The sequence below is a fragment of the Jaculus jaculus genome, chromosome 5, assembly GCF_020740685.1.
Source record: "Jaculus jaculus isolate mJacJac1 chromosome 5, mJacJac1.mat.Y.cur, whole genome shotgun sequence".
In the NCBI taxonomy this organism is placed as follows: Eukaryota; Metazoa; Chordata; class Mammalia; order Rodentia; family Dipodidae; genus Jaculus; species Jaculus jaculus.
Window position 1 is genome coordinate 174,492,048 of NC_059106.1, and position 25,549 is coordinate 174,517,596.

The 25,549-nt window shown below is 44.6% G+C and overlaps 2 protein-coding genes across 3 annotated transcripts in view; one reads left to right on the forward strand and one right to left on the reverse strand.

The window, feature by feature from the left end:
- Window positions 1–9,557, reverse strand: part of LOC101615396 (solute carrier family 4 member 1 adaptor protein) — a 29,101-nt gene extending 19,544 nt beyond the window's left edge. The window contains exons 1-5 of the mRNA XM_045149472.1: window positions 8,824–9,557; window positions 8,400–8,592; window positions 5,881–6,003; window positions 1,885–1,945; window positions 888–1,027 (exon numbers count right to left, since the gene is read on the reverse strand). Coding sequence (XP_045005407.1) covers window positions 888–1,027; window positions 1,885–1,945; window positions 5,881–6,003; window positions 8,400–8,592; window positions 8,824–9,489 — 1,183 coding nt within the window. The 5' untranslated portion in view covers window positions 9,490–9,557. The remainder of the gene's footprint in view (window positions 1–887; window positions 1,028–1,884; window positions 1,946–5,880; window positions 6,004–8,399; window positions 8,593–8,823) is intronic.
- A 58-nt stretch (window positions 9,558–9,615) lies between these two features.
- Window positions 9,616–22,535, forward strand: Supt7l (SPT7 like, STAGA complex subunit gamma). Of its 2 annotated transcripts, none has more exons than XM_004669399.2 (6): window positions 9,616–9,890; window positions 10,826–10,958; window positions 14,119–14,622; window positions 17,752–18,076; window positions 18,974–19,211; window positions 21,426–22,535. In XM_004669399.2, the coding sequence occupies exons 3-6, from the start codon at window positions 14,210–14,212 to the stop codon at window positions 21,686–21,688; spliced, it is 1,239 nt and encodes a 412-aa protein (XP_004669456.2). In that variant the 5' UTR covers window positions 9,616–9,890; window positions 10,826–10,958; window positions 14,119–14,209; the 3' UTR covers window positions 21,689–22,535. The 2 variants fall into 2 exon arrangements, with proteins under 2 accessions (XP_004669456.2, XP_045005408.1); XM_045149473.1 differs by lacking the exon at window positions 9,616–9,890 and adding an exon at window positions 9,941–10,039.
- The last annotated feature ends 3,014 nt before the right edge of the window (window positions 22,536–25,549 follow it).

Here is a 25,549-nt window from a genome sequence, read left to right on the forward strand (position 1 = left end):
TAATAAATAAATAAAATATTAAAAACAACAAGAAGTGCAAGACTACCCTTGGCCACATAGCAAGTTTGAAGTTGGTCTGGGCTACATGAGGCCATTTCTCAAAAATAAGAGGGAGGGCTTTAAGAGATGGCTTAATGTTTAAGGCACTTGCCTGCAAAGCCAAAGGACCCAGGTTTGATTCCCCAGTATCCCACATAAAGCCAAATGCACAAGTTGGTGCACTCATTTGAAATTCGTTAACAGTGGCTAGAGGCCCTGGCACACCCATTTTCACTCTCTGTCAAATAAATAAATATTTTTTAAAAAATGTTTGGAACAACTTAGATAAACTGAGATAGGGAACTTTTCCTTCCATTTATAAATGGTGTACAATGTATATATTCTTCCTGTAAAGAAATTATACTATTCTTTTTGTTGTATTTTCCTTCCTTCATTTTTGTCAAAGAAAAGGTGAAGTTGGGCATGATGGCACACACCTTTAATCCCAGCACTTGGGAGGCAGAGGTAGGAGGATCACCATGAGTGTGAGGCCACCTTGAGACTACATAGTGAATTCCAGGTCAGTCTGGGCTAGAGCGAGACCCGACCTCAAGAAAAAAAAAAAAGAAAAGAAAAAGAAAAAGAAAAGAAAAAAGAAGGGGCTGCAGAAATGACTTAGTGGTTAAGGTGTTTGCCTGCAAAGCCAAAAGACCTCGGTTCAATTCCCCAGAACCCATGTAAGCCAGAGGTACAAGTTGATGTATGCATCTGGAGTTCGTTTACAATGGATGGACGTCCTGGCATACCCATTCTTCCCCCCCCCCCCATCCCCGCTTCTTTCTCTCACACTCTCTCAAATAAATAAAAAGAAAATTTTTAAAAAGAAAAAGTGACTCCCATATGCTGACCTGCTTCCTGCCGCAGCAATCCCAGTGTGTCGAGGATCCGGCAAGCTTCCAGAGAGCACTGGATCATTGCTTCTTTCTTCTTTCCTGAGTGAATGGCCTCAGCCACAAGCTGCTTCCCAGTTGAGTCATCCACAGGTAATCTGCATTGGTTTGTACAAAATACAGCTCCAATTCTCATGAAAACAGCTACTATGCTGTGATGAATCATATTTTTTATATGGCTTTCCAACCTCTCAGTTAATTTCCTTCTCTCATCAAGACTGGACCTCAAATCACTGTCTTTCACCTCATTCATTTAACCCCATTTCCCAATACTGGGTTACTAAACTTTCAAGGCCCAGGGTCAGGAATAGCCTAAAATTAAGATTAAAGTTACTATCAAATTGAGGTTGGTGGCACATGCCTTTAATCCCAGCACTTGGGAGGCCGAGGTAGGAGGATCACTGTGAATTTGAGGCCACCCTGAGACTATATAGTGAATTCCAGGTCAGCTTGGACTAGAGTGAGACCCTAGCTCAACCCCCCAGCCCCCTAAAAAGATTAAGTTATTCTTTGGCCCAAAGTGGGTACAACCATAAATTAAATTGAAATTGGCCACTTTCCAGATATGGACATTAATTAAAAATAAAAAATACCAGACTTAGTGGTTAAGTGCTTGCCTGTGAAGCATAAGAACCCTGGTTCAAGGCTCGATTCCCCAGGACCCATGTTAGCCAGATACACAAGGGGGTACATGCATCTGGAGTTTGTTTGCAGTGGCTGGAGGCCCTGGCATGCTCATTCTCTCTCTCTCTGTGCCTTTTTCTCTCTCCATCGGTTGCTCTCAAATAAACAAATAAACAACAAAAAAATTGTTTTGAATATTAAAAAAAACACAATTTCATAAGCCCAGCACTTGGGAAGCACAAGGCAGGACGATTCCAAGTTTGAAGCCAGCATGGGTTACATGTGACCCTTCCTCAAGAAATATCTAAAAGAAGAAAAAAAGAAAACATACCTCACCCTACAGAGCCAAGTGCTATGTCCCTGTTCATCAAATTCGTATTCTAATTCTTCTCCTGCAAAAGGAAGACAAAACAATCTTAATAAGATCCGAAAATATATTAGTTGCTACAAAGAGAAAGAACATCAAGCTCCAATGAATAGTAAATTTTTGTAGATTTAATTTATTCCTAGAGATTATCATCTGATACTAAAACTAGATTGAGTTTGTCAGAGAGAAAAAAAGTTTCAAGCTGGGCATGGTAACACATGCCTTTAATACCAGCAGTGGGGAGGCAGAGGTACAAGGAGTTTGTGAGTTTGAGGCCACCTGAGAGTAGAGTGAATTCCAGGTCAGCCTGGGCTAGAGCAAGACCCTACCTCAAAATACCACATAAAGGGGCTGGAGGGATGGCTTAGAAGTTAAGGCGTTTGCCTGCAAAGCCAAAGGACTCAGGTTTGATTCCCAGGACCCAAGTTAGCCAGATGCACAAGGGGGCACACACGTCTGAAGTTTGTTGGTACCTGACGCACCCATTCTCTCATTCTCTCTCTCTCTGTCAAATAAATAAAGTTTTTAAAAAACTCATACACAAAAAAATGTCTCACATCAAAACAAATCAACACAGCTGACACAACTGGGCCTGGTGGCACAGACCTTTAATCCTAGCAAAAGCAGAAAGATCACAAGTTCAAGACCTGCCTGGGCTACAAAGTGAATTCAAGGTCAGCCTGGGCAAATTAATGAAACACTGTCATAAAACACTAAAAGATAAAATAAAAACAGTTAAAAATGGGGGGCACGGGGGCATCATGGTGTCAAAGACCATCCCCTATCTGAACTGTGCTAACAGCAGCTTGACTACACAAAGCACCCAGTCAAGCATGTTTATTATGGCAAAGCTGATAAACATAGGCAATGCAAGGCCTCTTTCTCCCAGGTCAATAAGGAGTTTGTCCTTGCAGCTGCAAAGCCCTCTGGCAAACTTACTTCTCTGTTAGCATCTGCTTTGTCTCAAAACCACCTAACAATTAGGCCTGTAACCCTCCTCAGAGGGCTGAAAGAGGAGAGCACAAGCTCAAGAGCAGCCTGGGTGACTTAGGAAGATGCTCTACCTCCTCCTCCCGGGGGGAGAAAGTCAGGCAGGTGGAGGCGGAAGCTGTGGCCGAGTGGTAGGGTGCGAGTAGCACCAGGCCCAGCTGTCCAACCTTCAGCACGACTATACAAGAAGCCAGGTTTGGTGGCGCACGCCTTTAATCCCAGCACGCCAGAGTGAGCTAGAGGCCAGCGTGGGACCACAAATGAGTTCCAAGTCAGCCTAGGCTAGAATGAGATCAGAAAAAGAAAAAAGAAAAAAAAAAGAAGCCAGCACTCGGGAGGCAGAGGTAGGAGGACTGTTGTGAGTTCAAGGCTAGCCTGGGAGTACAGAGTGAGTTTCAAGTTAGCCTGGGCTACAGTAAGGCCCAACCTTGGAAAAAAAGAAAAAGCACAAAAGAAAGGAAAAATCTTCAAATCTTCTGAACATTTAGACTTTTGACATTACTTCCTAAGCATACAGTATAAGAACAGTTTATATATTTATATAGCATTTATACTGTATTAGGAATTATATGTAATTTAGAGATGATTTAAAGTATAAAGGAGGCTATATGTAGGTTATACGCAAAAACTTTGCTACTTCATATAAGGGACTTGAACCTCCTTAGATTTTGGTATCCTAAGAGAAGAGTCCTGGGACCAATTCCCTGAAGATCCCTGAGAATAACTGTGTGTGTGTAAATATACACACACCACAAAATCCATTGATGTCCTCTCAAAGTATCTCTACTGAAACATGAGTTTGTAGGAACATTGTTTATTACATAAAGTTGAAATTTACAATACGAATTATAAAAGACCAGGTAACTTAGAAACAAGAAAAATGATAAGGGCTGGAAAGATGGTCCAGTGGTAAAAGGCACTTGTTTGCAAAGCCTGATGGCCTGGACTCGATTCCCCAGTACCCACATAAAGTCAGATGCACAAAGTGGCACATGTGCCTGGAGTTTGTTTACAATGATTGAAGGTCCTGGTGTGTCTATACTCACTCGCTCACTCACTCTCTCTCTCTTTCTCTCTCTCAAATAAATAAAATGTTAAAATATAAATAACTGAAGCCGGGCGTGGTGGCACACGCCTTTAATCCCAGCACTCGGGAGGCAGAGGTAGGAGGATCACCGTGAGTTCAAGGCCACCCTGAGACTCCATAGTGAATTCCAGGTCAGCCTGGGCTAGAGTGAGAACCGACCTCGAAAAACCAAATATATACATATATCTGAAAAAAATCATAAGACTCTGCCTCATTTCCCTAACACCAAGTCTAAGATCTTTTAAGAATGAGATGATGGGGCTGGAGAGATGGCTGAGTGGTTAAGCCCTTGCCTGTGAAGCCTAAGGACACCGGTTCAAGGCCTGACTCTTCAGGACCCACGTAAGGGATTGCATGCATCTGGAATTTGCTGTGATTGGAGGCCCTGGCACACCCATTCTTTCTTTCTCTCTCTCCCTCCCTCCCTCCCTCTCTCTCTCTCTCTCTCTCTCTCTCTCCCTCTCTCTCTCTCTCTCTCTGCCTCTTTCTCTCTTTCTCTGTCTGTCACTCTCAAGTAAATAAAAATAAACAAAAAGAAAAAAAAAAGATTAAGATGGCTCAGGGCTGGAGATATGATTTAGTGGTTAAGGCTCTTGCCTGCAAAGCCAAAGGACCTAGGCTCATGCATTTGGAGTTCATCTGCAGCAGCTGCAGGCCCTCATGTGCCCATTCTTTCTCTCTGCCTCTTTCTCTCCCAAATAAATAAACAAACATAAATTTTAAAAAGAATGACATGATTCAGAAAAAAAATTATTATTTTTCTTCAAGATGGGAAGAAAGACAGTATTTTTACTAGTTCCAAAACAAATCTGAAGCTAGGAGCATAGCTCAGTAACAAAGCACTTTTTAAAAATTATTTATTTATTTATTTGAGAGCGACAGACAGAGAGACAGAGAGAGAGAGAGAGAGAAAGAGAGAATGGGCTCAGCAGGACCTCCAGCCACTGCAAACAAACTCCAGACGTGTGCGCCCCCTTGTGCATCTGGCTAATGAGGGTCCTGGGGACAGGATCCTTAGGCTTCACAGGCAAGCGCTTAACCGCTAAGCCACCTCTCCAGCCCAACAGAGCACTTTTAAATACCTTTTTTAAATGTTTATTTCAGAGGGAGAAACAAAGAAAGAGGAAGAGAAAGAGAGAGAGAATGGGCACGCCAAGGACTCCAGCCACTGCAAATGAACTCCAGATATATATGCTAGCTTGTGTATCTGGCTTACATGGGTACTGGGGAATTGAACTTCAAACCAGGGTCCTTAGGCTTCACAGGTAAGCATTTAACTGCTAAGCTATCTCCCCAGCCAAAAGGAGAAGAATGTTTACCATACTGTCTTCCTGACACAAAATGGTCGTGATATTATGACCTCACAGTGGCTGATGCCACCTACACACGACCTGCATAATGGGAGGGGAAAAATGATGACGTCAAAGCAGAAGAGTGACTTGTCAGCTAGTGGAAAAGAAAATGGGATTCAGTAGATGGAGGATTTAGCATGGGGAAAAAGGAGGGAGAGTGGAAGAGGATTATGATCCTGGTATATTGTCTATATGTATGAAAGTTGTGAATACAAAGCTAAAAAATTTATAGGCTGGAGAGATGGCTTAGCCATTAAAGCACTTGCCTACAAAGCCTAAGGACCTAGGTTCAGTTCCCCAGGACCCATGTAAGCCAGAGGCACAAAGTGACACATGCATATGAAGTTCGTTTGCAGTGGTTGGAGGCCTCTTCCTCTTGTTCTCTCTCAAATAAATAAATAAATAACTTTTTAGGTTAAAATTTTTTTTTTTAAATACAGCATTTATAAATCTTAAGCCTAACCTACAACTTTAGAAAACAACAGTGCTAGAGTACATTTCACTGTCAGAGTCAGAACCTTATTTACATACCTTCTCGATCGAAGAAACCTTGGAGAGCCTTTTTGGGATCCTTTATATAAAAGGCCTCCCGTTCCTGCTGAAACTCTAAGACAATGGGATTCTCTTCAGCTTCATCCTCTACAGCATCTTCTCCTACAGGAAATGAGAAAGAATGGACATGAGAAGATGTCTAAATGACACCCTCTATCCTTTAAGGGTGGGCCATGAGCTTGTCATAGTGACACATACCTAAAATCCCCAGTTCTCAGGAGGCTAAGGCAGGGGAATCACAAGTTCCAAGATAGTGTGGCTACACAGTAAGACAATGTCTCTAGTGAATTCAAGGTTAACCTGGACTAGAGCAAGACCTAACTCAAAAAAAAAAAAAAAAGAAAGAAAGAAAAGACAATGTCTCAGTAATTTAAAAAAAAAAAGAAAAACATTAATTCCAGCACTCAGGAAGCTGAGTTAGGAGGATCACTATGAGTTCAAGGCCAGAAAGCTAGGAGCTACAGAGTGAGATCCAGGTCAGCCTACGCTACAGTGAGACCTTACCTTGGGGGGAAGAGGGGGAAAGACACACTGAGGGACAGGGAAGATGGCACAGTAGTTAAAGACACATGCTTGCCAAACCTGATGGCCTGAGTTCCATTCTTTTTTTTTTTTTTTTTTTTTTGGTTTTTCGAGGTAGGGTCTTACTCTTGTCCAGGCTGACCTGGAATTCACTATGGAGTCTCAGGGTGGCCTTGAACTCATGGCAATTCTCCTACCTCTGCCTCCCGAGTGCTGGGATTAAAGGCGTGCGCCACCACGCCCAGCCTGAGTTCCATTCTTAATGCCCATGTTGAAGCCAGATGCACCAAGTGGCACATGCATCTAGTCTGGAGTTCATTTGCAGCAGGTCCTGATGCACCCATTTTTTCTCTCTCTCTATCTCTCTCACTACTTTTAAATAAGTATTTTTAAAAGTGGGGGAGGGGAAGGGGAACGTGAGAGATGGCTCAGTGGTTAAGGCACTTGCAGCAAAGTCTAATGATCTGAGTTCAATTACCCAGGTTAAGCCAGATGCACAAAGGGGCACATGCATCTGGAGTTCATTTGCAGTAGCTAGAGGCCCTGGTGCCAATTTCTCTCAATTTCTCTCTCTCTCTCTTTCTGCTAGGCAAGGAGGCACACACCTTTACTACTAGCACTTGGGAGGCAGAGGTAGGAGACTGCCTTGAGTTCAAGGCCACCCTGCTATCACATAGCGAATTCTATCTAGGACAGCCTGGGCTAGAGTGAGACCCTACCTCAAAAAAACATCGAAAAATGAAAAACATATATATATAATATTTTATTTTAATTATTTGCAAAGAGAGAGAGAATGGGCACACCAGGGTCTCTAGCCACTGCAAATGAACTTCATATGCAGGCACCCCCTTGTGAATCTGGCTTATGTCAGTACTTGGGAATAAAACCTGGGTCCTTAAACTTCACAGGCAAGCACCTTAACCGCTAAGCCATCTCTCCCCCATATATATATATGATACTGGTTATTCAAGGTAGTGTCTCACTCTAGCCCAGGCTGACCTGGAATACACTCTGTATTCACAGGGTGGCCTCGAATTCATGTCAATCCTTCTGCCTCCCAAGTGCTGGAATTAAAGGCCTGCGCCACCACACCCAGCCCCAATATATATTTTCAAATAATGAAAACAAGCTAATTGTATGGTGGGAAAGAGTTTTCAACAAGAAATTTCACTAAAATACATTTAAATATATCTACAGTGCCCATCATTCAATTTTGTTTAAAAATTTTTCTTAGAGAGAGAGAATGGATGCATCATGGCCTCTAGCCACTGCAAACAAACTCCACAGCAATACATCCACCATGTGCATCTGCCTTATGTGGGTTCTGAGGAGTGGAACCTGAGTCCTAAGGAGGCTTCACAAGCAAGCACCTTAACTGCTTAGCCATCTCTCCAGCCCTGTTTCTTTTTTTTTTAATCTCAGTAAAGTTAATGACTTTTTGGACTGTGTTTTACCTTATTTGCAAACTATGTTTACCTTAGCTCTATCTCAAAGATTCCTATCTGTGGCGCATGCAGCAGCTAGAGGCACTAGTGCCCATTCTCTCTCCCTCCCACCCCCGACTCCCAGGCCCCTCTGCTGGGCATGGTGAGCAAGCCTTTAATCCCAGCACTCAGGAGGGGATCGGTGTAAATTGGAGCCACCCTGAGACTAGTAAATTCCAGTTCAGCCTGGGCTAGGGCAAGACCCCACCTCGACAAACTACACAAAACAAAAAACCATCTAAGGGGTGGCTGGGGAGGTACCTCAGTGGGTAAGAGCACTTGCTGCACAAACATGAGGCCCTGAATTCAACCTTAACACCCACATAGAAAGCAGGGCATTCCCTCCTGATGCCTTCCTCTGACCTGCACTTTAATGGGTATAGGATGCGCACATCTGTCGCACACTCATACCAAATAACTAAATTTTTAAAAAAGTATTTCAGGGTACCTACCACTAGTAATAAACTCACAATCTAGCAGCAATTTTCTTACCCATTCCCCACATGCAACCCATCTCATCCTCTTGACTACTATTTCTCTTCTTTTCCGTGGTATCCATTTCCTCCTCTTCATCCGAGTCATCGCCTAACATCTTCTTCTCCAATAACATCTGTTGCTGCTTGCGAAGTTCTTTCAACTGCGTTACTGTTAACTCAGATTCTGCCTCCCTGTCTTCTTCTGGTCCCTGATGAATCAAGCCCCGCGCCAAAAGAAAACATTTTAGAGTTCAGGAATGTGGAAATTATTTTCAGAGATAAAGCAACGTATAGAGAGTCTGCAGATAAGGGTCCAAACTGATCCCTCTACTTCTGCAATTGCAGACCAGGAAACCTTTCTGAAGTAAAGCTTAAGCTCAGAATCTCAGCAGAGTAAAGTCTCACGATTTCCATTTTAGGTTTTTTTTTTTTCTACTTACCTGCAGGATAAAGAGCCGGCTGCTCCCTCCAAAGCGGAAAACGTGCCCAACGTGGACTCTACAATAGGTGCGCGGTGGAATTCGAGTTTTGTTGAGGAAAGTGCCATGGGTACTTCCCAGATCATAGAGGTAGAAACCCTGCCCGTGACCGTCGACTTCTTCGTCGCGGTCGGACGCGCGGTGCTGCAGCGCGGCGTGGTACCGAGACACGGAAGGATGCTCCAGGGATATGTCACAGGTAGGCAACCTCCCGAAGAGGCAGCAGCTCGTTCCCTGCAAACTACGGGTACCTAGGATGGTGCCACCTTTGAGGGTTTCTAGACTGTAGGGGGCGGTGGCTGGGCTGCCCCACGATGGTACCTGGTACGGGGGAGCTCTCGCGGGGCAGCCAGGGGAAGAAAGTGCCCGCGGGGCCCGGGGCGGCTCCACCCGTTCGCTGCCCGCCTCCCCGCAGTCGGGCCGAGGCGGCGGAACGTCCGGCTCCCCAGAGTCGAGGTCCGGCAGCGTCGGGGGACGTTGTTCCTTCCTCGCTTCCTCCGGGTTCGCGGGGCTGTCCGCCGGGGTCTTGCTGCGCCCGGCTGGGGGCACAGGCACAACTGGCTTCTTGAACTCGCCCCCGACTTCTTCGGACGCGGGCAGCTGCGGCGGAGAGGCAGCATCAGCCATCCTCCAAACGGCGCAACCTCGAAACGCGACCGTCGTAAAGCCCAGCCCTCGCTGCGCGCGTTCCTCTTCGCGCCCCGCTTTCCCCCGCCCCTCAATCCCATCTCCCCGCGGCTTCTCGGGGCCGCGAAGGCAGAGGCGCTTCCTCTAGACGCAGAGAGCTGTGTCGCGGTGCGAGATACTTTAAGAACCGAAAAGGGCTGTTGTGGTGCTGTGCGAACGGGGACATCTTTAGTCGTGACAACAGGATAGCAATGACTTCCGGTGGCCTGGCGTGATTGAGAAGAAGCGCTTCCGGCAGCTTTGGCCCACAATCAATAAGCAGCCTCCCAGGCTGGAGCCGGTCCTCGCCTTGGCCCTCCCAGCGCCGGACGTGGGCTCCGGCGGCGCCTGGAACGCGGGCGGTGAGTACTGGCGCCTCGTGGCCCATCGCAGGACCGGCGTGCCCGCGTTACGAGCGCCCGGGATCCCGCAATTGACCCCCAGCCTGCGCCGGAGCCCGCGGACAGTGATCAGGAGCCCCCTCGGCTTCCTCCCGCACCCCCCAACTTAGGTTCCGTACCACGCCCTACTATTCCTTTCGGTGAAGTTAGGAAAGAGGGCAGTTTGCTTTTGTTCATTCATTATTATTTCGGAAAGAAGCATTGAGGCAGCGCAGTTAAAGTGATGAAAAGACTGGGCTTTGAAGCCTTTCACCTTTTGCATTTATAACACTGGACATGACACTATGCCACAGCTTCCACATCTGAAAAGTGGACATATGATAATTTTTTCTCAGGATTGTTGGGAAAATTCAACTACACAATAAATGTGAGGCCTGGCATAAAGCAATCCTTCAATAAATGTCCAGGCACCTTACCAAGATAATAGGCATGACCTGTGGGAGAATAAAGTTGATTGAGATTAATACTCAGTCAACTAAATTTAAAGTCCAGGGATAAATGCAAAATGATATGAGAATATAACAAAGAGATACATATTGGAAAAATGATAGATGGTGGTGGTGTAAGATTATCCTTAAGAGCAAATGCAAGTCTGATGAGGATATAGAAGTTGGCAGGACATTTATGGCAGAGATCATACTTTAAAGAGTCGATTTATGGGAAAAGTCTGAAGTTCTTTAGAAACTGAATCGTGTATATTGTTAGTAAAAGGCAAAAGATTTATCCGATCCGAAGAGAAACCAGAGTATGTATGATATTTTTGGAAAACAAAGTTCAGTTAGGTCAGGAAGCTCCTCTGTGTGCTTGCACGGCACTGAATCTGTGTCTGTAAAACAGCGCTTATTGCATTCTGTTATACTGAAATATTTTGTTTCTGTTTCTGTCCCTCGTCTCAGGAGCTTGCACTATTGGTCTTTGTCTCCTCACATAATGCCTGACATTCAGTTAATGTTGAATGAACTTGAAGAGACACATAGGCAATTAATTTGGAGAAGAGGGTTGAAACCAGATTGTGAATTTTGTTGAATGGTAAGCTTTCTGATTCACTTTTTACAAGGGGCAAGGGAAAGTGTTATTTTTGAGTTTGTTTGAAACAGACAAACCAAAAAAAAAAAAAACAGAGGCTAAAAGCCAGGCTTGATGCCGCATGCTTTAATCCCAGCTAGTAGCTCAATGATAAAGCACTTGCCTTGATCCCCAGTACCTTAAAAGGGGAGGGGGCCCATTAAGCTGGGCACACCTTTAATCCCAGCACTTGGGAGGCAAGGTGAGAGGCTCACTGTGAGTTCAAGACCTGAGACTACATAGTGCCCTACCTCAAAAAAAAAAGGAAAAAAGGACTAAGTTCAACAGCAGTGTAAAGAATAGATTAGATGCAAAGAGTGGATACTAGTTAAAAGCAGCAGGAATCTCTCATAATCTCCCCCATGCATATCAGATTTGAGAACATTTGAGATTTGAGACTAGATTAAAGGTTCATACATTTTTCCATCAGAATTAAAGTGTTCCTAAGCCTGACACAGAATTAGGAGCACTTATTAATATTTTTTGTTTGTTTTGTTTTTCTGGATAGGGTCTCACTCTAGCTCAGGCTGACCTGGAATTTACAATGTAGTCTCAGTGTGGCCTTGAACTCACGGTGATCCTCCTACCTCTGCCTCCCCAGTGGTGGGATTAAAGACGTTGTGCCACCACGTCCAGCTAGTATTTTTTTTTAATATTTTATTTCTCTACCTAGTTGAAAGAGAAGCAGATAGAGGAAATACGTGCACCAGGGCCTCTAGCTGCTGCAAAAGAAATCCAGATGCATGCACCACTTTGTGCATCTGGCTTACATGAGTACTGGGGAATTGAACCTGGGTCCTTAGTTTCACAGGCAAGTGCCTTAATGGCTGAGTAATCTCTCCAGCCCTAGTATTTTTTTAATATTTTATTTATTTATTTGACAGATATTGAGAGAAAAAGAGGCAAATAGAGGCGGGCATAGCACATGCCTTTAATCCCAGCACTTGGGAGGCTGAGGTAGGAGGATTGCTATGAGTTCAAGGCCACCCTGAGACTACACAGTGAATTCCAGGTCAGCCTGTGCTAGTGAGACCCTACCTAGAAAAACCAAAACAAAAAAAAAAGAGGCAGATGGAAAGAGAGAGAGGAGCCAGGAGTGGTGGCGCATGCCTTTAATCTCAGCACTTGGGAGGCAGAAATAGGAGGATCACCAGGAGTTCATCCTGAGACTACCGAGTGAATTCCAGGTCAGCCTGGCCTAGAGCAAGACCCTACCTTGAAAAAACAAAAAAGATTGGGAGGGCACTGGACTTAGTAGTTAAGGCATTTGCCTGTAAAGCCTAAGGACTCAGGTTCAAATCCCTGCACTCATGTAAGCCAGATGCACAAGGTGGCACATGCATCTGGAGTTAATTTGCAACAGCTAGAGGCCCTGGCACACCCATTCTCTCCCTTTCTCCTCCTCCTCCTTTCTCTCTCTCTCCCTCCCCTTCTCTCAAGTAAATAAATAATTTAAAAAAAAAAAAAAAGAGTGCTGGAAAGAAAGCTTAGCAGTTAAGGTGCTTACCTGCAAAGCTAAAGGACCCAGGTTCGATTCCCCAGATAAACCAGATGCACAAGGTGGTGCATGTATCTGGAGTTCATTTGCAGTGGTTGGAGGTCCTGCAGCACCCATTCTCTCTCTCTAACCCTCTTTCTCTCTGTCTCTCCAATAAACAAAAATAAAAGGTATCAAAAAAGAAAGAGAATGGGCATACCAGGGTCTCTAGCCACTACAAGTGAACTCCAGACACATGTGTCACTTTATGCATATAACTTTACATGGTTACTGAGGAATCAAACTTGGGTCCTTAGGTTTTGCAGGCAAACACCTTATGTTGCAGTCAGGTTCACATTGCTGGTAGAAATCACCCAACCAAGAGCAGCTTCTGGGAAAAAGAGGTTTATTTTGGCTTACAGGTTTGAGGGGAAGCTCCACGATGGCGGGGAAAACGATGGCATGAGCAGAGGGTGGACATCACCCCCTGGCCAACATAAGGCGGACAATAGCAACAGGAGAGCGTGCCAGAAACTGGCAAGGGGAAACTGGTTCTAACACCCATAAGCCCACCCCCAACAATGCACTGCCTCCAGGAGGCTTTAATTCCCAAATCTCCATCAGCTGGGAACCTAGCATTCAGAACAGCTACGTTTATGGGGGACACCTGAATTAAACCACCACCCCGTAATTGCCATCTCCACAGCCCAAGCACTAGTATTTTTTTCTGGCTTTTTTTTTCTCAGTTTTTATTAACATCTTCCATGATTATAAAAAATATACCACGGTAATACTCTCTCTCCCCCAATGTCCCCTTTTGAAATTCCATTCTCCATCATAACCCCTCCCCATCTCAAATCAGTCTCTTTTATTTTGATGTCATGATCTTTTCTTCCTCTCATAATGGTCCTGTGTAGGTAGTGTCAGACACTGTGAGGTCATGGATATCCAGGCCATTTTATGTCTGGAGGGAGCACGTTGTAAGGAGTCCTACCCTTCCTTTGGCTCTTACATTCTTTCTGCCACCTCTTCTGCATTAGACCCTGAGCCTTGGAAGGTGTGATTGAGATATTACAGTACTGAGTACTCCAGTCATTTCTTTCCAGCACCATGATACCTTCTGAGTTGTCCCAAGGTCACTGCCATCTGAAAAGAAGATTCTCTACCAAAAGTGAGAGTAGCATTAATATAAGGGTATGAATATTAAGAGAAGTGCTTACTGGGCAGTTTGATAAGCCTAGTATATACATTTATCCAGATGGCAGCAGACGTTATACCCCTAGAAGCCCTAGTATTTTTAATACTATTTAGTTATTCAGCACAGTTGTCAAAATATTCCAAGCCTCATATTTAAGTTTCATACCTAGCAAATTGTGTAGGAGTAGGTATGATGACATTTCTAGTAATGAATTAGTGAAGTGAAATAGGAAAGGTAAATGCTGGAGCCCAGACACCATTGCAGTTGCTCATCTCATAATGACTTGGATTCTGTTTTGTAGTTTACTACAACAGTAGTTTTCATTGTGTGATGGTGTCTAACAGTTACATTTTTCAGGGAAAACATCTTTGGTCCTACAGTTCGCTAACACACATTTTTCAAAGGGGTCTTAGTTTACTTTTATGTAAATAACTGCCTCAATTTCATAGTTCTCACTATAGGAACCTATAATCTACAATTGCCAGAGATTTAAACACTAAACAGAGATTTACCTGAAAGTACATCCCTTCTGATTCCAAAATGTTGAGATACTGGGGAGAGATACCGATGTCATCAAGCCAGACCAACAGAAGTTCTTTTGATCTGCTTCCACGGGAGTTCCGTCTGGTGGAAGTCCACGACCCACCTCTGCATCAGCCTTCAGCCAGTAAGCCCAAGCCCCCCACTATGCTAGACATCCCCTCGGAGCCATGCAGCCTTACCATCCATACCATTCAGTTGATCCAGCACAACCGACGTCTTCGCAACCTCATTGCCACAGCCCAAGCCCAGAGTCAACAGCAGACAGAAGGTGTAAAGACTGAAGAGAGTGATCCTCTTCCCTCTTGCCCTGGATCACCTCCTCTCCCTGATGACCTTCTACCTTTAGACTGTAAGAATCCCAATGCACCATTCCAGGTCCGGCACAGCGACCCCGAGAGTGACTTTTATCGGTAAGGCAAAGCTTTGCTGTATCTTACTGTTCTCGCGTTATCTTCCCATAACCTGTTAAGTCTGTAATAGCATTTCTACTTTCACATGAGGAAACTGAAGCTGAGTTATTTACTTAACCAAGTTTGCTCAAGTTATTTCTGGGAAGTCCTAAGTCTTGACCCAGAACTTCAGAATCCATAGTCTGCATTTTTTAAATTTCTGATGGAACAGATATTTATTAAGTTTCTATCGTGTGCCAGGCAAAACACCACACTGATATATTTTGAAAGGCCATGGCTTCATGGTCTTCTATGTGATTTACTTAATGAAAGTGTATATTATGGATTTAGCTTAGTGTCTTCAAATTAATACTCATAGGTTTTTTGTTTTTTGGTTTTTTTGGCAGGTGGCGGGGGGGGTTGGCAGACAGTGCTGGGAATTAAACCCAGGGTCTTGTGATGCTAGGCTGGTGCACAATGCTACATCCTTAGCTCAATAACATTTTTAAATTCTTTTAATTTTTTTTTTGTTAATTTGAGAGTGACAGAGAGAGAAAGAGGCAGAGCGAGAGAAAGAAAGAATATGGGCGCACCAGGGTCTCCAGCCACTGCAAACGAACTCCAGACATGTGTGCCCCCTTGTGCATCTGGCTAATGTGGGTCCTGGGGAATCGAGCCTTGAACCGGGGTCTTTAGGCTTCATAGGCAAGTGCTTAACCGCTAAGCCATCTCTCCAGCCCACATTTTAATTTTTTTTTTTGGTGTTTTTCAAGGTAGGGTCTCCCTCTAGCCCAAGCTGACCTGAAACTACCTTGGTAGTCCCAGATTGGCCTTGAACTCAAAAAAGAAATATTCCTACAGAATTGCAATCACAATACCTTTACTATCTTAACAAAGTAAATAAGCATTAATTAATGCCATTCAATAAGATCATTTGCCCCCTATTTTTGATTTTGGATTGTTTTGTTTTGTTTTGTTTTTTTATATATATATTTGTTTGACAAGAGAAAGGGGGAGAGAGAGAGAGAGAGAGAGAATAAATGTGCGCACCAGGGCCTCCAGCCACTGCAAACGAACTCCAGATGTGTGTACCCCTTGTGTATCTGGCTAATGTGGGACCTGGGAAATCAAACCTGGGTCCTTTGGTTTTGCAGGCAAATGCCTTAACTGCTAAGCCATCCCTCCAGCCAGTTTTTGGGTTTGGTTTTGTTTTTTGTTGTTGCTGTTGTTTTTGGTAGAGTTTTGCTCAGGCCAACCTGGAATTCACTGTGTAGTCCCACATTGCCCTCAAACTCATGGCAATCCTCCTACCTCTGTCTCCCGAGTGCTGGGATTAAAGGCATTCACCTCTACACTCAGCTAGTAGTTTTTGTTGTTGTTTAGACAAGGTCTCCAATAGCCAAAGCTAGCCCCTAACTTGTTATGTATTTGAGGCTGACCTTGAACTTCTGATCCTCCAAAACTTTGACCTGCCAAGTGATGGCATTATAGGCATGTGTTACCATTCCCAGCTCTCAAAATATTTTTTTTTAATTTTATTTAACTGAGAGTAAATTTAAAGATATATTTTTCCCATTCCGAATCTAACAAAGATTCATGCATTACATCGTTTTTATTCCTCTTTAGTGTCTGGGAGTTCAGGATACTTATCTTACAGACAATTAGTTGCATTACTGGTTTTGCTGGTTATTTCCTGAAAATTAGATTCGTAGTAAAAGTCAGAATACCACAAAAGTAATATTGTATATCATGTATACATTGACTTATTGGTGATATTAGTTACTATTTGAATTTTCCCGTGCTAATGAGAAAAGAACAGAAATAAGACTTAATATGTAAGGATTATAGTCAAGCCATATGATGTCAAAGTACATTGTATAATTAAAGGTTCTGACATCACTGGGAATAATAAAAGGGAGATAACTGTCATTTCATGCTTGACATGAGCTAGTATAAATATGCCCAATTCAAAAAAAAAAAAAAAAAAACTTGTAGCAAATGGGCCTAGTGGCATAGCCTGTATTTCCAGCTATTAGAGAAGGTGTGACAGTGGGGTTGCAAGTTTAAAAGCGGTCTGGTCCTACCTCAACTTCCCACGTGCTGAGATCATAGGCATGAGCCACCACTCAGCCTTAGTTTGTTTTTAGTTTTTTTGGTTGGTTTTTTTTTTAGTGTTTTTTTTTTTTGTTTTTTTGTTTTTTTGTTTTTTTTTTTTAGGGTGCTGGATGTTTTTTTTTCACAATTTTATTAACATTTTCCATGATTATAAAAAATATCCTATGGTAATACCCTCTCCCCCCCCCCATTTTTAGTTTTTATTTTATTTTTTTTCAAGATAGGATCTTGTTCTAGCCCACTCTGTAATCCCAGGCTAGCCTTCTACCTCTACCTCCCAAGTGCTAAGATTATAGGCAAGCACCACCATGCCCAGCATTTTCTAACTTTGTTTTATATGTAATGTGACAGGTTATGCTTTTCCATCCCTTCGCCCTGGCACCCTGGGGGCCTCCTGTGTGGTATCATGGTATCCACTGTGGGGCATGAAGTCCTCGGTCCCTGTGGGGTAGCAGGGAAACGTGTCTGAGGGCCTTTCTACCCACTATCTGGTTCTTACAATCTTTCTGGCCCTCTTCTCCAATGTTCTCGGAGCCATGGCAGGCCTGTTGGCAGTCTGAAAAGTGAACTGTTTTTCCTAGAAAGCTGGACAAGTGATTTACCTGGAATTATAAAACTAATTGGTGTAAGATTATTAAAACAAAGACTTGGTAAAAAGACACTTGAAACAGATTTCTTTTAAGGGAAAGGTTTTCTGGGGGAGGGGAGTTATGCCATGAAAGAACATGGCAGGGTTCCAAAGTCAGAGAGGCTTCGGGTCCAGTGAATAAAGCGAGGTGTCCCTCCCTATATGTTTTCAGAGGTGGAAAGTCCCAGGTGCCTTGTGACCCAGCCAGAAGCCACAGAGACACCGATAGGGCTCAGAGAACTCAGGAAGGCACTGGGCTTGCTTTTCTGTCTGTCAAAGAGATGACTGATGCTGCAGGTGGGCATGGCTGCCTACTTCCAGAGCAGCAAACTGTGTGTCCAAACACTGGGGACACAGGCAGGTCCCCCATGGGCAAGAACACTATAACACTGTGTCTCCACTTTCAGCGGGAAAGGAGAACCTGTGACGGAACTGAGCTGGCACTCCTGCCGACAGCTGCTGTACCAGGCGGTGGCTACAATCCTAGCCCACGCGGGCTTTGAGTGTGCTAATGAGAGTGTCCTAGAGACCCTCACTGATGTGGCACACGAGTACTGCCTTAAGTTCACCAAGTTGCTGCGCTTTGCTGTGGACCGGGAGGCTCTGCTGGGGCAGACTCCATTCCCTGATGTTATGGAGCAGGTATTCCATGAAGTGGGTATTGGCAGTGTGCTCTCTCTCCAGAAGTTCTGGCAGCACCGCATCAAGGACTATCACACATATATGCTGCAGGTGAGTGACCCTTTGAGAAGCGGGATTCGCAGTTCTTGAGAACACACAGCACAGGGCGAGTCTGACATTTTCCTCCTCTGGCCTCTGTGTGTTCCATTGTCCTCATCACTAGCCTAGACAGACACTAGGGCATTCTTTAATCAGGGAGCCACTGTGTGCATGGTGCTTCTGGAAGAAATATAAGTATATAGAATCTTGGCTTGCTTTCTTTCTCTCTCCCTCCCTTCCTTCCTTCCTTCCTTCCTTCCTTCCTTCCTTCCTTCCTTCCTTCCTCCCTCCCTCCCTCCTTCCCTCCTTCCTTCCCTCCTTCCCTCCCTTCCTCCCTCCCTCCCTCCCTTCCTTCCTTCCTTCCTTCCTTCCATTTTTTATTTGAGAGCGACAGGCAGAAAGAGACAGAGAGAGAATGGGTGCACCAGGGCCTCCAGACACTTCAAACAAACTCCAGATGCATGTGCCACCTTGTGCATCTGGTTTATGGGAGGGGGGGAGAGGGTCCTGGGGAATCGAGCTTCAAATCAAGGTTCTTAAGCTTCATAGGCAAGTGCTTAACTACTAAGCCATCTCTCCAGCCCTAAATGATGGTTTTTGTATATACTTTAATATTTTGTTCCAGCTCTGAGTGTTTTTTGTTGTTGGTGGTGGTGGTTTTTCAAGATAGGGTCTCACTCTGTCCCATGCTGACCTGGAACTCATTCTGTAGTTCCAGGCTGGCCTCGAACTCACATCAAGCGATCCTTCTACCTCTGCCACCCAAGTGCTGGGATTAAAGGCATGCATCACCACACCCAGCTCAAAACTTGTCTTTTAACTCATATTGTTGATTTTTCCTTGGGAACTGTTGATTAGCCTATATACTTCTAACATAACCTTGGGAACTTATCTCTTGTTTGCCAACAGATTAGTAAGCAGCTCTCTGAAGAATATGAAAGAATTGTCAACCCTGAGAAATCCACAGAGGACACCAAGCCTGTGAAGATCAAAGAGGAACCTGTGAGTGACATCACATTTCCCGTCAGTGAGGAACTGGAAGCTGACCTCGCTTCTGGAGATCAGTCCCTGCCTATGGGCGTCCTTGGGTCTCAGAGTGAGCGCTTTCCATCCAACCTGGAGGTGGAAGCGTCACCACAGGCTTCAAGTAAGAAAAAAGTCACTTGAAAAACATTTCAGTTTTGGGAGATATGCCAGTCTAGCACTGAACTAGCATTTTGGAATCAAGCTCTGGATGGGAGAACAAAAGTAGAACTGAGTGGGCATGGTGGTGCACGCCTTTAATCCCAGCTCTGGGGAGGCTGAGGAACGAGGATAGCTGTGAGTTCAAGGCTACCCTGAGACTACATAGTGAATTCCAGGTCAGCCTGGACTAGAGCAAGACTCGGTCTTGAAAAATTAAAAAAAAAAAAATTATATGTGTGTGTGTATGTATGTGTGTGTATATATATATATATGGAGTGGGCAATATGAAAAGCCCTACAATTGAGCTTCATTGGTGCAAAGACACTTGAACTCATCTTTCTAATTAGTGAAGGGAGGACTCACGGCTTTCTAGGCATCCTTCACCTAGAATGTGGCTGTGTTGTGTGGTACCCCACTGATTACCAAGGCGTGGGTACCGCTGACACCACTGTCCCATCCTCTCTCAGAATTAATCCTTCTTGATATTTGTTCTTTTTTTATTATCACTTGTGTGTGCTTGTGTACACACCAGGTCTCTTTCCGTTGTCAATGAACCTCTGGCTTTATTGAACACTGGCCAGTAGGCTTTGCAAGCAAGTACCTCTAACTGTTGAGCCTTTCCCCAGGCTCCTATTGCTTGTTCTTAATTGAATATGATAGATGTTGGGGGGCTGGAGGGATGCTCATCACTAGAGAACTCCAAAAAGTTGCAGACGCAAGGGGTTGAAATAGGTCTGCCTTGCTGGACAGCTGGCCTCTTGGAAGATTAGGGCTGTGATGATGCTAGGGACCAAGGCAACTGACTCATTCTGCTTTTTTTTTTTTTTTTTTTGGTTTTTCTCATGGTAGGGTTTCAGTGTCTGACCTGGAATTCACTATATAATCTCAGGTTTGCCGGGCGTGGTGGTGCACGCCTTTAATCCCAGCACTCGGGAGGCAGAGGTAGGAGGATTGCCGTGAGTTTCAGGCCATCCTGAGACTACATAGAGAATTCCAGGTCAGCCTGAGCTAAAGTGAGACCCTACCTCGAAAAGAAAACCTATAATCTCAGGTTGGCTTTGAACTCATGACAATCCTAACTCTGCCTCCCAAGTGCTGGGATTAAAGGCATGTGCTACCATGTCCTGGCTCATACCTCTTTTTTTTTTTTTTTTTAATATTTTATTTATTTGAGAGAAAGAGGCAGAGAGAGAGAGGGAGAGAATGGTCATGGCAGGGCCTCCAGACACTGCAAACAAACTCCAGATACATACATCCCTTGTGCATCTGGCTTACATGGGTCCTGAAGAGTCGAACCGGGATCCTTTGGCTTTGCAGGCAAATGCCTTACCAGCTAAACCATCTCTCCAGCTCCCTCATTCCTCGTTTTTAGATAACGTTTTTATCTAAAACCTATGTAGTCTAGGTTGGCCTTGAGCTCAAGCTCTTCCTAATTCAGCTTCCCATGTGCTGAGGTCACAGATGTGAGCCACCACATGCTATCTGACTCACTAGTTGAATTAGTTAAAATTGCAAATAAGATTTACAAACATAAATGGTTACTCCATCAGTGCATAATTGATTCAAGGAGCAAATCCTCAAGTGTGGCCCATTCAAACTAGGCCAGTGTTGGAAGTACTGGGAAGAAAAAGCCTTTCACCAGGGAAGACTAGCTAGCACTGCCAGAATGAAGCAGCAGGGGAGGACACAGACTAGGACCATGTTTCTTGTCAGTGGAAACAGGCAGGAAACTGCTATCAGCATTACCTAGTTTACATAGTGTCCAATTGCAGTTTTCAAAGTGAGAGGACCAGAGACAGATGCAAAGGAAGACCAAGGAAACAAAACACCCCCCCCCCACACACACCTAATAAAAGAAGGAACAAGGAGGAAACTCCTGAACCAGGCCTGAAATTGTGTCTGCCTTTGCCAGGAAACAGGGACTCTGTCCACCTAGTTTTAATTTCCTGGTATCGGAAAGGGAAACTTGGAGGTGGGTGAGGTGGGGAGAGATCGAAGAAGTGAGCAGAGAGATATTGACAGCAGGCAATTTGGGGCAGCTTGTTGAGCCATTGAGTACTAACCAGAAGTGTGGCAAATACTGAGCTCACAGGACACTGGTCAGCCAGGGGTGGGAAACTCCTTTGTGTTCTGCATGTGGTTGACTACTAGATAATGGTGTTCCCTTTATTTCCAGGTGCAGAGGTAAATGCTTCTCCTCTTTGGAACCTGGCCCATGTGAAAATGGAGCCTCAAGAGAGCGAAGAAGGCAATGTGTCTGGGCATGGCGTGCTGGGCAGTGATGTCTTTGAGGAACCTATGTCGGGCATGAGTGAAGCTGGTATCCCTCAGAGCCCTGATGACTCAGACAGCAGCTATGGCTCCCACTCCACTGATAGTCTCATGGGGTCCTCCCCTGTCTTCAACCAGCGCTACAAGAAGAAGATGAGGAAAATATAACTGCAAGTGGACATTTTTGGTCCAGACCTACCACGCCCAACAGAAAACCTTGATGTATTTGAATTTGTTTCCACAAGCAGTGATTGGATTCTTATTCTTAAAAACAGTGGTCTTTTCTAATTACAGAAATTGTGCTTAACACAAAAAAAATAATTTTTCTTTGGTATTGTTTACAATCAAAGCCACTGTTCATAGGTATCATGAATTAGCACAGTAATCAGAAGACCAAAGCACTGTACCCAACTATCACCTCACTGCGTGATGTCATGTTCCTTAGCTTCTCTACAACCATTCTCTTGCACAGTTGAGAACCATGTTGATGTTCCTTGTAGAGGCAGATGGACTGAGATGCTTACTGAACTTCCAAGCTGTGCTTGTAGACATACATATATGCGTCAGTATAAGGTGTCAGCTCTGCATTGGTTTGGAATCTAGTACTAATACCGAAAACAGCTAAACACCACAAAGCCCATGTGTCAGTCAGCTTCTTAAACTGTGTTCCCTATGAAGCCCCTTCTGGTTATCAGCCTGTGGCACAGCTACTCTGATTGCGCACAGCCCTCTTGTCCACCCATACTTCCTTCTTGAGACTTACTCCATCTAGCCTCATCCTTTTTGCCTTTTACTATTTTCTGCTGACAGAATTTTAAAGATTCTTACCATGCACCTATTTCAGATTGTTCATTTTCTGCTTTGTGAATGAAGCAAACAGGACCTGCTGCTGGATAGGCAGGCTTACTTCAGAATTTTTTGACTGTATGTAACCCAGGCTGGCCTCAAACTCAAGAATCCTCCTGCCTCCTGAACTTATATTTTAAAAAATACATGAATTTGCGTATTATCTAAACCTGTTCTATCGTCATTTCCTCTTGTTGAGCAGTCACCCAACAGGTTATGTAAAGTAACCACCTGAGTATTAAGTTCATTTGTTGAGCAATTATTGAACGCTTTCTATGTGTGTACTAGGTCTTGAAGAGATACAAAGATAATGAAGACTTGCCCATACAGAGCTGAGAGCAGAGAGTGCTGGCTCAGTGGTCAGACACTTGCCTGCAAGACCTGAAAGCCTGGGCCCAAGTCCTCAGTACCCATGTAGTCAAATCATGAAGTGGCACATGCATCTGAAGTTCATTTGCAGTGGCAGGAGGCCCTAGTGCTCCCATTCTTTCTCTTTCCTTGCAAATAAAAAAAATATTTTTAAGAGAATGAGCTGACACCACAGAAGAAACCAAGAATGTTCAGTTTTGCTTTATAAATGGTTTCCCCTTAAATCATGAATCAAGCTAGGCATAGAGGCTCAAACTTCTAATTGCAGCAATTGGAAAATGGAGGCAGGAAGGCCTCTGGGCCACAGAGATCCCATCTTTAAAAATAATTAAAAAAAAAAAAAAAAAGCAGCAGCCACCAAGCGTGGTGGCACACACCTTTAATCCCAGCACTTGGGAGGCAGAGGTAGGAGGATCACTGTGAGCTCGAGGGCACCCTGAGACTACATAGTGAATTCCAGGTCAGCCTGAGCTAGACTGAGACCCTACCTCAAAAAACCAAAAAAATAAAGAGGGCTGGTGAGGGCTCAGTGGTTAAGGCGCTTGCCTGTGAAGCCTAAGGACCCAAGTCCAATTTCACAGTGGAAACCAGTTGCACTAAGTGGTGCATGCATCTGCAGTTCCTTTGCAGTAGCTACTGGCCCTGGCATGCCCATTCTCTTGCTTTCTCTCCCTCCCAACTTTTTTTTTTTTAATGTTTTTGTTTTTTTGAGGTAGGGTCTTACTATAGCCCAGGCTGACCTGGAATTCACTCTGTATTGTAAGGGTGGTCTCAAACTCATGGCGACCCTCCTACCTCTACCTCCTGAGTGCTGGGATTAAAGGCATGCACCATCATGCCCAGCTTCAAATAAAGTATTCTTTTAAAAAACAGGGGCTGGAGAGATGGCTTAGCAGTTAAGGCATTTGCCTGCAAAGCCAAAGGATCCTGGTTTGATTGTCCAGGACCCATGTAAGCCAGATGCACAAAAGGGTACATGCGTCTGGTGTTCATTTGCAGTGGCTGAAGGGCCTGGTGTGTCCATTCACTCTCTCTAATAAATAAATGAAATATATTTAAAAACAGCAGTAAGAGGGCTGGGGAGATGGCTATGTGGTTATAGCATATTGCAACGGGATTCACACTGCTGGCAGAACTCACTTGACCAAGAGCAGTTTGTGGAAGAAAAGGTTTATTTTGGCTTACAGGCTCAAGGGGAAGCTCCGTGATGGCAGGGGAAACAATGGCATGAGCAGAGAGTAAACAGCAGCAACAGGAGTGTGTCATACACCAGCAAGGAGAAACTGGCTATAATACCCATTAAGCCAGCCCCTAACAATACACTGCCTCTGGGAGGCGTTAATTCCCAAATCACCATTAGCTGGGAACCTAGCATTCAGAACACTTAAGTTTATGGGGGCACTTGAATCAAACCACCACACAGCACCTGCTTGCAAAACCTGATGGCCTGGGTTCAGTTCTCTAATATCCACAAAAAAGCCACATGTACAAAGTGGCACATGCATCTGGAGTTCATTTGTAGTGGCAAGATGCCTTGGCATGTGCATACTGCCTTTCCCTAGTTGCAATTTTTTTTGTTTCGTTTTTTTGAGGCAGGGTCTCACTGTAGCCCAGGCTGACCTGAAATTCACCATGTAGTCTCAGGGTGGCTTTGAACTCATGGCAATCCTCCTACTTCTGCCTCCCAAATGCTGGGATTAAAGATGTGTGCCACCATGACTGGCTTAAAGAACTTTTTAAAAATAATAGAATCTGGATGCCATGGCATATATCTTTGATCCCAGCACTTAGGTGGCAAAGGTAGGAGATGACCATGAGTTTGAGGCTAGCCTGGGCTACAGAGTAAGCTCTGGGTTGCCCTGGGATAGACCCTTCCTCAAAAAACCAAGACACAAGCCGGGCATGGTGGCACACGCTGTTAATCCCAGCACTTGGGAGGCAGAGGTGGGAGGATTGCCGTGAGTTCGAGGCCACCCTGAGACTCCATAGTGAATTCCAGGTCAGCCTGGGCTACAGTGAGACCCTACCTCGAAAAACCAAAAAAAAAAAAAAAAAAAAAACAAACCAAGACACATGGGGCTGGAGAGATTGCTTAGTGGTTAGGGCCCTTGCCTGTCAATCCTAAGGACCTAAGTTCAGTTCCCCAGTGCCCACGTAAAGCTAGATGCACAACATGGTGTATGTGCCTGGAGTTGATTTGCAGTAGCTGGAGACCCTGTGGTGCACCCATTCTCTCTCGGAAATAATTTTTTTTCTTTTCTAAAGATATTTTATCTATTTGAGAGACACTGTGGAAAAGGCAGACAGAGAGAATGGGCACACCAGGGCCTCCTGCCACTGCAAACAAACTCCAGGCACATGCTCCACCTTGTGCATCTGGCTTACATGGGTCCTGGGGAATCAAAACTGAGTCTTTTGGCTTTGCAGGCAAGTGCCTTAACTGCTAAGCCATCTCTTCAGCCCTAAATATTATTTTTAAAAGAGGTGAAGCCAGGCATAGTGGTGCATGCCTTTAATCTCAGCACTTGGGAGGCAAAGGTAGGAGGATCGCTGTGAATTTGAGGCCACCCTGAGACTGCGTAGTGAACTCCAAGTCAGCCTGGGCTACAGCAATACCCTACCTTGAAAAACACAGAAAGGGGAGGGGGGAATGGCTGGAGAGATGGCTTAGCAGTTAAGGCACTTGCCTGTGAAGCCTAAGGACCCAAGTTAAACTCCTTAGTACCCATGTAAGCCAGGTGTATAAGATGACACATGCATCTGGAGTTCGTTTGCAGTGGCTGGAGGTACTGGAGAGCCCATTCTTTATCTGCC

Excerpts from the sequence above, each read along its gene's own strand:
- Supt7l (XM_004669399.2), top strand. The coding sequence starts at position 14,210 with ATGTTGAGATACTGGGGAGAGATACCGATGTCATCAAGCCAGACCAAC. Across the intron at positions 14,623-17,751 it reads CCCGAGAGTGACTTTTATCG|CGGGAAAGGAGAACCTGTGA; the intron begins GTAAGGCAAAGC and ends CTCCACTTTCAG. Across the intron at positions 18,077-18,973 it reads ATCACACATATATGCTGCAG|ATTAGTAAGCAGCTCTCTGA; the intron begins GTGAGTGACCCT and ends GTTTGCCAACAG.